Raw genomic sequence first — 12,944 nt, 5'->3', positions numbered from 1 at the left:
TAGCTAACCTATCCTGTGCTGGAGCCCTGGTTGGGCGTGCTAAATTTCTGCATGCATGATCAATGGCAGTGAATAAAAAAAGAGAGGAGAAAGACAGCAGCGTGGGGGAGGGGAAGGAACAAGTTGGAGCAAAAGCGAAATTAGTTGGCCTTACTGGAGCTTATTATACTGAAGAAAGTCAGTTGTTTTGGAGCCACTTATTAATTTCAACAAATACACAAAGTGGAGAGGACCATTGAGAAACTTTGAATAACTTTTTTTATGGGCTTAAGCAACTGTTTTTATCAGATTTTAAAATCTGGTAAAGTATTTACTAAAGTAAATATGACATGACTGGGTGTGTGGCGGGTGAATGTGTGAAAGAGGTTTTCAGTGCACTTATTGCACATCTGATATCTGCCTTTGCTCTGTCCCTTCTCCATCACTCAAGCTGTCTTGTTGTCAGTTTGCCACCTTGAAAATACTGCCATAGTTTGCGTTTGTTTCCTTGACCACAGCTGACCCATAGCTGACCCAGAGTGGGAAGCCTTTGTCTCTGGGCGACCTTTGACCTGTCAGGGCCTGGGACCTGCTCTCCACCACCCTGGAGGCAGTTTGAAAGAAAGCAGAGAAGAGAAAAAGAGTTTGAAAAGGCAACTTCTGATCATCCGACAAGCTCGTAGAGTGTCTCTGTCGGCCAGCTGCAGCTACAGTTTTTAGAGCCAGAGGCCATTATTTGAATGTGATGCAAAATGTAAACAAGCAACAAGTCATTCCAGGAAGACTTGAATAAAACACAGTGAATGGATAATGAAAAAAAAGAAGAATAAAACTGGAATGTTTGAACAGACAAAAAGAAAGAAGAAATAAAAAGCCTCCTTTAAAGCGGAAGCCAGGGGGCCATTTTAAAGCACTCCATTTGCTGTGGGTGTTTTTTTCCACCTGGCAGGTGGCGAGCTGAAGAAATCATTACATGGGAGAGGAGAAGGGGAGGAAACAAGCACACCTGTGGTCGTGCCAGGAGCCCCACCTCCATTCTCCAATCACAATCCCTGCATCCCCGAGGGGAAGGTGTGGCAAAGGGACAGAGACAAAGGCAGGAGAGAAAAGGCAGAGGAAGGAAGAGATTGTGGGGGGAGATTTACATGCCTCTTCAACAGTTGACTGAGGGTTGAGTTAACCTTTTATTAATCATACGCACACACATAAACACACAGTGGAGGGATGTTGCTGGGAGGCTCTCAGCGAAGGTGGCTTCCTGTGCGCACAAACACACCGCAGCCTCTTTACCTTGATGACACGGAACTATTTCTGTCTGACGGCCACATGGGTGTAAGCAGCAGCGGAAATCTGCACTGTAATACCTCACAGGCGGTTGGGCGGGTGAACGCAAGCAGGAACAACACACACACACACACAAAACACACAACACAGATGCCACAAAAAGGCTTCTGGTTACAAATCAGCAGAGACCTAACACTTAAAGACAGATTGTCAATACTGCACTTGCCACCATGGAAATTGGTGAGGGAATCACAGTTTGTTAAAGGCCTGTCTATCCATTACTGTGGTGCTGAGTGCATTATTATCTCACCGATAACTAATGATCTCTTATCTCTTGTCACATCTACAAAGCTTTTGCTTGGCATTATGTTAAATTACAGAATTAATTCAGCGCAAAATGAAATGTTTGAATAAAAGTAACGTTTTTTGTTTTTTTTCTTGGTTTACACTGCTTTGAAAGGTAACTGATGATGATGAGTAAGCTTTTGGGTTTTTTGCGTCTAAAGTGGTGTTTATTCATATTTACAGTAAATGATCATCCTGCATGCTTTCAACCTCTACGTCTAATTCAATTCAATTCAATTTCATTTATACACAGGTTATTTCATGGCACTTAACACATTAAAGTCCTTACAGCAAGACTTTACAACATTATACAGAGAAACCCAACAATTCAACAATTCCCACATAAGCTTGGAGGGAAAAAAAACTCCTGTTTAAGGGAGAAAAACCTCCAACAGAAGGAAGGAAAAACTCTGTTTAACAGGAAGAAACCTCCGACAGAACCAGGCCATCTGCCTCGACCGGTTGGGGTGAGAGGAGAGCAGAAAGAGAAAAGGACAGCATAGAGATATAAGAGAAGAACTGTTGGTGGAGACAACAAGCGCAGGGCAGAGACATGCAGCTCCATGACGGGACATCTGCAAAAGAAAGATGAGAAACTACACGAGCGAGGGAACTGAATGGAGACAACAGACAATAAGAAAAAGCTATGGGAGAGAAAAGGATGGTGAGGTATGAGTCAGTTAAAGAGTAGGAGGAAAGAAAAGAAGTTCAGCATGTAACAAGGTCCCCCAGCAGCCTCGGCCTATAACAGCATAACTAAGGGTTGGTTCAGGTCCACCTGAGCCAACCATAACTATAAGCTTTATCAAAAAGGAACGTTTTGAGTAATCTTAAAAAACTGGGAGCTGGTTCCACAGGGGAGGAGCCTGAAAACTGAAGGCTCTGCCTCCCATTCTACTTCTGTAAACTCTAGGAACCACAAGTAGACCAACGTACTGAGAGCGAAGTGTTCTGCTAGGATTATATGGTTCTATAAGATCTCTAAGATATGATGGAGCCTGGTCATGTAGGGCTTTGTAAGTCATCAAGAGAATTTTAAATTATACTCTTGATTTCACAGGAAGCCAGTGAAGAGAAGCTAAAACTGGAGAAATATGATCTCTCTTGCTAAATCCCGTCAGTACTCTTATTGCAGCATTTTGGATCAGCTGCAAGGTTTTTAATGAGTAATTTGGACATCCTAACCACAAGGAATTACAATAATCTAGCCTACAAATGCATGAATGACTTTTTCTGCGTCACACTGAGGAAGGATTTTCCTGATTTTCTTAATATTATATTAATATTAATCTGACCTCTTTCAGGGCAGGAGATGATGTCACAGAGCAAATTGCTGGAAATACATCATGACACATCATCATGCCGGCTTTAAAAAGAGGGGACCGTGCGGTGACGCATCACTTCTTTGCGGGTTATGCAGTGTTAACACATGATGGATTTTCACACCGGGGCCTCAGAGCAGGTTGCGAGGAAGACGGGGGAAACAAATTGCGCCAAGACAGAGAGAGTGAAAATCAGAAAGAAGAAAAGAGGATGTGTGTGTATGAATGAGGGAAAATGGATGGATGATGTTTTATTTGGGGGGGGGGGGGTTGTGTTGGGTGGCAAGAAATTCATACTACCTCAGTGACACACACACACACACACACACACACACACACACACACACATGAACGAGCGGAGTTGTCCCTGTATCTCTTTTAATCCTTTTTCCACTCCCCCCTCCGTTTCTTTTCACAGGACCTATCAATGCCATTCCTAGCTGCTATTTATAGGAGACCACTGTCCCCCTGTCCCTCTGCCTGAGTGTAGGTCTGTGTGTGTGTGTGTGTGTGTGTGTGTGTGTGTGTGTGTGTGTGTGTGTGTGTGTGTGTGTGTGTGTGTGTGTGTGTGTGTGTGTGTGTGTGTGTGTGTGTGTGTGTGTGTGTGTGTGTGTGTCAGGGGAACCTCAATAAACCAGTGCTTCTCACTCCTAATCTCAATGTAGTGGGATTCACTGAGCAGGATATATGGGAAAGCCAGGTACAAAGAAATACTGTGTGTGTGTGTGTGTGTGTGTGTGTGTGTGTGTGTGTGTGTGTGTGTGTGTGTGTGTGTGTGTGTGTGTGTGTGTGTGTGTGTGTGTGTGTGTGTGTGTGTGTGTGTGTGTGTGTGTGAGAGAGAGAGAGCTTGATTTATCCCACCTGTCCCGTTGTTTCCGGTGCGTGTGTGTCAATCTTCAACTGAGTGCTGAAATGTATTCCACGAAGGCCCGAGAAAACACAAATCATCCCTGGAAAGCGTGTGTATTTATTGCCATGGAAGTGTTGCACACGCACGTGTGCTAATTGTAAAAGAGTCAGGCAGGATATATTGAGACGCCTGTTCCACCGACACATGGTTTAGTACCGTGCAGCTGCTTTACTTGCGTGCTGCAGTGTGTAGGCCCTACAGCCTGATGGAAGGCTGTGGTTATTGATTTATGAGCTCACAGTTAAATTGCACCCTGCTTTGTGGTCTAATCAGCAACTGACACATTAGGTCCTCACACTAGCATGTTTTATTGCATTTTAAAGGAATGCTGCACTTTTTGGAGGGTAAAGGTTGTGAGTTTGGTAAAGTCACCGATGCCTTTTGCATCTGTAGGTTGACTGAAAGTTTTCATGATGAATCAACCTGGTATCTGGCCAAATGTGTCATATATCTGTCTAACCCACCGCAGGATACCATGTCGGACTTGACAATTAAGATGCCTTTTGTTTATACACCAAAAAACATGTGGCTGGTTTTAGGAAAAAAAGTTGTTTGGGTTAGAAAAGCATTTCTTAAAACAAATCCACATTGCTTTTTTCACAGACGCTCACCTTGGTCTCATAGGTAAAAGTCCTGGATTTGATCCATCCAACCACTCCAGACCTGTACCTCCATTTTTTGGGACTTTTATATTTCATCAAATGACATCTGTCACATGGCCTTCTCCACTTGCGTGTAGTTTTCACTACTAAGCGAGGTAAAACACGCTGAGACTATATCATCTTGTGGACTGACGGGTGTATTAAACGCTCTGGCATGATGCCGGGGTGGATGGATGAATAATGAGATTAGCTTAGTTTAGCTATGTTGCTAATTAGGATTGAGCAGATGAGCAGGAAACTACACCTTTAAATATCTCCAGTATAGTGAACGAACTGAAAAGCAATTTAAAATGTATGTGTTCATAATGTTTTTAACTTTAGGCTGTGTTCATTCATATTTTTGGATCATGTGATTATGTGTAAGACTGAAGGGGAGCTTGTGGTGATGGCATTTCCATCTCAGTATTTTGTTGTCTTTCAGCTCATTGTTTTTCATTTTGGCTCATGGCCATAACTTTATTGTTTTTGATCATTCTTACTGCTCTTGCATAGTTTCAAGCTGGCACACAAGGTTAGCGACAAATGTTTTTGTCAGGAGAAAAAAACAAAAACATAAACAGTGAGTGAATGTTTGCACCCGCGTTATACCATAATAATGTTGTGTTTACATACAAACACATACATGTATCTGCTGCTCCTTAGTGTCCAATAATCAATTCCTGCTGTAAAATGTAAAACTTTGGACCACTTCCTGTTTGCAGAGCCTCATTGCCACAGCTGCAAAAACAGATTCACAATAATATTTAAAGATGATGGGAGACCCCAGCAGGCCATCAACGGTCGTCTGTTATCTCACAGCCCCAATCTGATGTAATCCTGCAACAAGGTATATGAAGCGTGTAGTGAAGGAAGAGAAGAAGGTGAAAACTGATCTCACAAAGACTTCATGTATCCGTGTGAACACTGAATGGTACGTGGAGGCATGACTAATGCTGGAATTAAATAGAAAGGATTTAGTTTGAGAAAGGATGAAGGAAAGCAACATACAAAGAAAAGTAAAAAAGAATCGAATGAGGAGGTAAGATATATATATATTTATATAAAAAAAGAGGGTGTATGTATTCTTACATATCTGTGTGTGTTTCTGTGTGTGTGCAGCTGTGCGGTGACAGAGTGAAGGGAGGAGAGAGCAGAGGGGTCCATTGTGGGTCTTTGTGTGGCTCAGATTGTCCTCTTCTCTGGGAAAGTGGAAACTCAACACTCCTCTCCAGAGGTCTGGTTACCAGGTGAGAGAGGAGGAAAGAAAAGAAGTGGGGAAAAAAAAAACGAGCGGGAGGGAGAAAGGGAGAAGGAGAGGGAAGAGAAAAAGAGCATGAGATTTTGGGCATTGGAGCTGGAGAGAGAGATGAAAACAGAGAGACTGAGAGATGAATACGGCGATAGGAAGAAACAGCTTGAGAAAGCATAAACAAAGAGAGATTTGATTTCAATCCCACTGGACTCCAAACATGGAGATCAAAGTAACAATTCCAACAAATTTCTTAAAAATCTATTTCATGCATTTATCACATGTTGACTGTAGATGAAGTAATGATGTGGAATTAAAGTGATTTTTCTCATTGTTACTTCCCCTTTGCAGTGAAACCAAATAAATAGAGATCAGATCATGACCTCAGCTGTAGTCTATAACACACTCATGTCCCAGCACAATAATAAAAAACATTTATGTGATGTTTTTCACAATAAAGCATGACTCGACTGAACTAAAGTGACGCCAATGGCACTCATTTTTAACTTTGTTATAGTCTAACTCCTCCTAGTGGCCCCTTTTGGGACTTTTCTTCCTCGCACCAAAATCCACTCAGCTTCCTTTAACTTCAGCCTTCAGCAGAAATGAAACAAACTTCACACGTTTCGTATCTGAAAATGTACATTTATTTTCTCATTTCACTTTTTACAAACTATACATATATATATGTATTTATTTTACAAACATCACCTGCAACCCTGAACATCAAAAGTTTACAAAGTACAAAGAGGAGGTACACGATCTATAGCTACAAATAAAACCACTCAGTTTCCAGACATATTCCCCCTGAATTAATCGACATGTGTCAAAACTTAAGAGTTGAACAGTATGAGTAATTAAACCTGGGTGGGAAATAATAGTATTTAATGTCACTTTAGAATAAGGAAGCCAAGTCACCTCTTTCGCTCAAGTCCTTTCATTTTTCTCTTTTTCCTCACGCTGAATCTCTGATAATCTGTTAAAACATGTTTCCTTGTTTTTGTCCATATCATCACATGCATCATGATATCTGATCATTTCTGGTCCTCTGAAATTCTTAGGATTTCCTACTTGAAACTTGAAACTGGTCATCATATGAGGTTATCAATCTTCTGTCTGGTCACAGTGGAAAGTCACAATTACATTACTGTTACCTGATCTATTTTCATGTTGCTATCAGCCCGGCAAAACTGTAAAAGCAAAAGAGCAGGAACAATCTCAGAGACATTTGATCAAACTCTTATTCAGCACTATTGTTGATGTGTCTCTTCAGTGTAAGAAAGCGAGGGAGGAGAGGGAGGTGTGTGTGTGTGTGTGTGTGTGTGTGTGTGTGTGTGTGTGTGTGTGTGTGTGTGTGTGTGTGTGTGTGTGTGTGTGTGTGTGTGTGTGTGTGTGTGTGTGTGTGTGAGGAGGGGGCTACTGCAGGAGTGACCAGGTGTGTTTGACAGGAGTGTTTTTGTGGATGGTTCCTCTCTTTCTCCCACGATATTGTCTGGAGTGGATTGTGGAGGCGGCAGCTCTGAGAACAGCTGCTTCTGACAAACACTGCGTAAACACTATGTGTGTCACTTGGGGATTGAGTGCGTATTTGTGTGTGTGCATGTTTGTGTGCAAATGTGTGTGTGTGTGTGTGTGTGTGTGTGTGTGTGTGTGTGTGTGTGTGTTGAATGGATAACCGTGTATCTAGTAGCCATTTCCTCTGTTTGAGACACGCTACATCCCTTCTAGTTACTGTGAGCCCTCTTTTGGTAATAAAGAGATGTGTCAGTCATTAAAAGCAGATAAATTAACACAAACTCAAAGCGGCTTCCTGTTTGTGTGTCAGAGCAGATATTGAGAATACAACATAAAATACATGCCCTGAAAATGATTGCAATGAATGTCAATTCATCTTTACAAATATAGGAGGCAACTCAACCGTGTCTGCATCTGTTTGTGCATGTGTGACTATCTGAGCTGCAGAGATATGCATGCACGTGTGTATGTGTACAACAATATGTGGGTAGATGAGAATGTATGTTTGAGTGCGTGTTTGCATGCGAGCAGGCAGACATCACGGTCCTCCGTTATAAGCATAGTCCGCCTTGTTGTGCATGACCAGTCTGTTCTCGACGAAATAGAAGCTGTCTGACCGGGTCTCATAAGGACACTCCACCATCTGACGCACTGCAAAACACACACAAAATGCACGTCAACGACCAAGCGAAGGCTATTTAAAAAAAAAAAAAAATCCATGCAATTACAATAGCATAGAATTGTATAATAACTAAAAATAACTTGAATAATTGGGTCAGCGTTGATTAAGCTGTTGCAATGACCAAATGCTTTAGTAGCTCTGGTGCTCATTGGGAAGAGCTTTGACTCACATTTGGTCACAAAATCAAAATAATATCATGACGTGACACCCAGTGGTGTTAGACAGGCAATTAATAAGGTACATAATGCATACTTAGTGCCCAATACAAATAGTTTTACATTAACTTTTACGTGACAGCTTTAAAACATATGTTCAAATTTTTGTTCAAGTCTGCCGTAATACATGAATCACATGCACATTTTGAGGAGAACGTTGTGGTTAATCACATGTAGATTTGATGCTGGTGTAAAAACACTGGCAAGAAACCTACACAGACTGTCAGGACTTAGACAACCACTTGTTTGCCTCATTCATAATATTAAAGCCTCATATTAGCTTTGGCTGAAGAGTTGTTCTTTTGCTGTACTCCAAGGAAGGATTTCTTTATGGCCAGTGCGGAGAATGCCAATGATTGCTAACCCTAACCCTAACTGAAAATTATTAATGTCATGTTAATGGTTCTTTTATGTAGACACAATGTTAACTGATGACCAAACATATATTGAGTCTTATATTGAACTTTTTTTTAATGTTATTTTTCCTGTGAGCGTACAGCATGTTATGTTATAAAGAACTATAAAAGTCATGCGGCAGGAGAACTAGATTAAAGATGTTGTTGCTAATGTGCTGCTGATGCCGTCATTGCCTGTAAAACACTTGCTAAAATGTAACCTCATTTTTGATTTGCTCCACTTTGACACATGAGGAGCAGGGAGTCAAAGATCCTCTTCAAGTCAATATCATTAATGAGAACTGCCCTCATCTTTTCTTTTAGTGTGTGCATGGTACACAAATAAATCAATATAATCAACATCTGACAACAAATGAAAGCCATAATCTCTACAAACAGTATATGTTGATGTAGCCGTAACCTGGATGTGTTTTGGTGTGTGCAGGTTCTCAGACTGGTCGTGGCTTGCGAATAGATGACTCACCCAGGATCTCAGACAGCTGGGGGAACTCGTAGATGTGCTCACAGGTATTGCGGCTGTTTGGGATACAGAAGCCAAAGTCAAAGTCAAAGCTCTTCAGCAGGTGATCGCGGAAGTAGTGCCTCTCAATCATGCGGAAATTGTTCAGAGGCCGGTTCCCGACTGTGAATTCGACCCTGATGGAAATTTAAAAAAAAAAAAGAAACTTCAGTAACTATGATGTCATTACAGTCAGTGCACTAATAAAAAAAATTAAAAAAAATAGCCAGTGAGGTGTGTGTGGCTGATAGAAGATAATGCTGCAACTGTTGTCATTGTTTGTGTACGCAACAGGTCAGGTGTGTGTCGACGACGTGTGAGTCGCTCACGTAGCTCCCACGGTCCGCAGCCGCAGGAAGGCAGGGGTGAACTGGTAGCGGACAAATCGGCCCGCACTGGCATCTCCATCTCTGTTCTCCTCATTGTCATCTGACGCCCACAAGATTACATCGAGACGTTTCACATGATTCACACTTAAGGCTATTTCTAATCAAAATAAACCAGCGATGGATGTTTCTAACGCCAGCAACCTGCTCAGAGCACTTTATTTCATGCTAGTAGCCAGCAGCTGTCAGAAGGGTTAATACATTTGTTTTGTAGCTACATACATTATGATCAACAGCAGCATTTGCTTTACAGAGCAGAACACATGCAGCTAATATGCAGTACCTGTGTGCGGTGGTTTGGCAATCTCGAACAGGACAGTGTCGGTCTCCAGGTCTCTGATCTTAAAGCGCACAAAGTCAACGTTGTAAATATTGTCCTCGGGCTTACAGAGGTACCCTGCAACAACGACAGACGCATCACAGGAGATGTAAACACTGACACTGTTTTCAAGCCGCTGAAGATAATGTGTGCAATGTTGAAACACAAACCGGCGTCTCTCAGCGACATAGACAGCATGCAAAATGTTTGAGGGACTTTGTTAAGACTCACGTGACACAGTTTTGCTTGCACATAGGCACACACAGCTTTGCATATATACATCTAGTTACATCAGAAAGTGTGGGGCTATCCTGTATCATTACAGATCTGTACAGGAAAATAGACATGCATGAAGCCACTGAGCAAATACCTTACTATATGTGCCATTTTCTAAAAGGTAGATTAAAAGCGTTGATTAAATCTTTACAATTTAATGATGTCATAAACCATTCTGACACAAGGAAGTTTTTAATTTAGTCCCTGTGTTTGCTTTTATATTTCATATGGTGCCTGAAGAGCCCTAAATAAAGGCCACAGATACAAATATAACATGCTGCAATATGTTTTTATTAAATAAAGACCAGGCCTTCCTGGTCCTTAATGGCAGTGATGTCACAGTAGTGATATGGGATTTGTGTCCTGACATTTTTGAAGAGTTTTAAGTCATAACATGATCTCAGCTCAGCTAAAGTGACCCCACAGAGCACTTTGTCAACCGATCACAAACGCCCACTATTTCTAAAACCCCATGTCCGCTGAACTGCTTAAAAACAGAAACAATTAAGACTATAACGGCGTCAAACGGTTGGTTTGTATTGTGAAATGTGTTTTTCCCATATAATTATGACACGTTTAAAACCATGTTATCTCCATCTTAAATGAGAGCCATGTAATCCTGTATATTTGGACTTTATGTTTTCCCATTTGTGAAGTGAAGATTTATATTTTTTTATGTGCAGATACTTCATTCAGGACCAGTCATGAAAAACCGACAAGAGGCCACAGAAAGAGACTCAAACCTCGCGTAGCTACTCGCAATCCCAGCACTTCCTCCGGCGTGATGGGTCCACTCTGTGTCCGCAGGTCGTCCTCCGTGACGGGCCTGCTGTCTACCTGGCTTCTCCGGGACTTGAGCCTCTTCAAAACCCCTCCGCAGGGCTTGCGGTCCCGCGGAGGAGCCACGGCGCTGTGCCCACCGCCGGAGACGTTTTCAGCAACAGGCGCGTCGCTGCGGGCTTTGGCTCCGCTCATCGTGGTCTCTCTAGTCGGCCTCCTGTTGCCTGAACGAGCGTCGCCGTCTTTGATAAACGCGGGCAGAAGAAGATGGCGTCGTAAATGTCGAGTGTCGAGAGAAGTGTCGGTGAGCGGTCAAGCTCTTGTTTTTGTAAGCGCATGCTGTACAGTTGCCATGACAACCCGTTCAGCGAGCCAGAGCAGGGAGTCAAGAGCCTCCTCTAAACGGCCACCAGGAGGCGGCAGGCCAAATAACTTGGGCCAAACCATAGAATGAAGAATAGAAGAATAATAAAGAAAGAAAGAATAGAATGAATATGTGAATTAAATAAATAAATAAATAAATACATACATACATACATTGATACATATGAAAAAAATACTAATATTGTTTTACTTAAGTAAACGCAATATTACAATGACGAAATGTTAAATTACAAGGAAAAGTACTGTATTTCAAATACTGCTAAGTAAAATTTAAAATGTGCTTATAGCAAAATTTTCTTAAAGTGTTAAAGGTAAAAGCACTAATACAAAATTTCAAAATTTAAAGTTATATATTTATCATGTAGCCTATAATTAATTGGGACATTGCTTAATTGACATGTACATGTGAACAGCATTTTCTACTTGTAATAGTAGACTCATGGCAGAGCTATGATGCTGGATATTCAAATGTACACATAACACTGTGTATGTAACTTGTGTTTTTTACATAGGCTATAAGATGACGAACTGAAAAGCAACTGGCAACTATACCGGCCCGTGATAATTGGGGAGAAAAAAACAAAAACAAAACAAAAAAATAGGGCATCCACAGTGTTGCAGACTCCGGTGACTGGACACCAACTCCAGATTACCAACCACTCTACGACCTTCACATTTGAGTGGATGTAGCATGATCAGTGTCTGCAAACATCTTCAAACTCTCGGACGTCGGGGTCTGGTGATGCTGCCCAGGTTGTCACGACCCGGATTCGATCCCGGTACCAAGAGCCCTGAGACCCGTTGGTGCGGGGATGGTATGACTGCGCCACCGTGTGGCCACGACGAATTTTGGCCGGAATTTATATTTAAAATTAACTTTTCAAAATTTACTGTTTTTTTTTTTTTTTTGCCGTAAAAGCTACTTTTTATTCGCCAGACTGTCACCTCACAGCAAAAAAGGTTCCGGGTTCGAATCCGGTCCTGGGCCTTTCTGTGCGGAGTTTGCATGTTCTCCCTGTGCTTGCGTGGGTTCTCTCCGGGTTCTCCGGTTTCCTCCCATCATCCAAAAACATGCACCTCAGGTCAGGTTACCTGGCGCCGCGCTAGTGGCAGCCTGCTGCAGCATCTCCCCCCTGAGAGCCCCCCTGCTGTAGTGAAGAAATTTCCCCTCGGGGATTAATAAAGTGTATAAAATAAAAAATAAAAAAAATAAAATCTCTGGCCTGTCACTCAACATCTGATTCAAGTTTGTTGTCCTTTCAGAGCATACAGACATTCATCTTGATCAACGGTGAGGAGCAGATATTCAGTGAGAAGTTGATAAAACCAGAATACATCGAGTGAGACTTGCGGAAAAAAAAAAAAAAATCCGCTCGCGGCTATGCTAACTTGTACAATGTTAAATGCCATAGACGAATGCTAATAGTGTTAGCACGTGGTGTGAGTGAAACGTGGCTTGCAAAACCGCGAGTCTGCTCGTGAACTATGAATGCAAAACCATATATTCATGTAGAGGAAGGATTTAAAGAAAGCTTAGCTGTATAATTATTTATTTTGTTCGTTTAATTCACTTGTGAAGGTCTCCTCACGGAGCTTCAGCGATTCACCGTTAAAATTACTGTGTGCTTTGTGGGAAAAGGTGTTGGATTGAATGAATGTTGTCTTAAACCTCAAATCAAGGTCATTTCTGGTTGTGAATACCAATAAATTTAAAAATTTCAGATTCAGTACAGAACTTGATC

The 12,944-nt window shown here is 41.8% G+C and overlaps 1 protein-coding gene across 1 annotated transcript; it reads right to left on the bottom strand.

The window, feature by feature from the left end:
- Positions 1–7,092: 7,092 nt before the first annotated feature.
- On the bottom strand, positions 7,093–11,167 carry LOC138628668 (protein unc-119 homolog B-like). Its single transcript, XM_069711838.1, has 5 exons — positions 10,782–11,167; positions 9,727–9,840; positions 9,387–9,486; positions 9,022–9,194; positions 7,093–7,896 (listed from the first exon to the last, which is right to left on the bottom strand). The coding sequence occupies exons 1-5, from the start codon at positions 11,011–11,013 to the stop codon at positions 7,784–7,786; spliced, it is 732 nt and encodes a 243-aa protein (XP_069567939.1). The 5' UTR covers positions 11,014–11,167; the 3' UTR covers positions 7,093–7,783.
- Between the last annotated feature and the right edge of the window lie 1,777 nt (positions 11,168–12,944).

The sequence above is a fragment of the Brachyistius frenatus genome, unplaced genomic scaffold (genome assembly GCF_029030835.1).
Source record: "Brachyistius frenatus isolate BFR_SWC_R1_liver_20210118 unplaced genomic scaffold, ASM2903083v1 Contig_4, whole genome shotgun sequence".
NCBI classification, from domain to species: Eukaryota; Metazoa; Chordata; class Actinopteri; family Embiotocidae; genus Brachyistius; species Brachyistius frenatus.
Note: the sequence above shows the minus strand (reverse complement) of the source record. Positions and strands in the feature narration are given on the sequence as shown.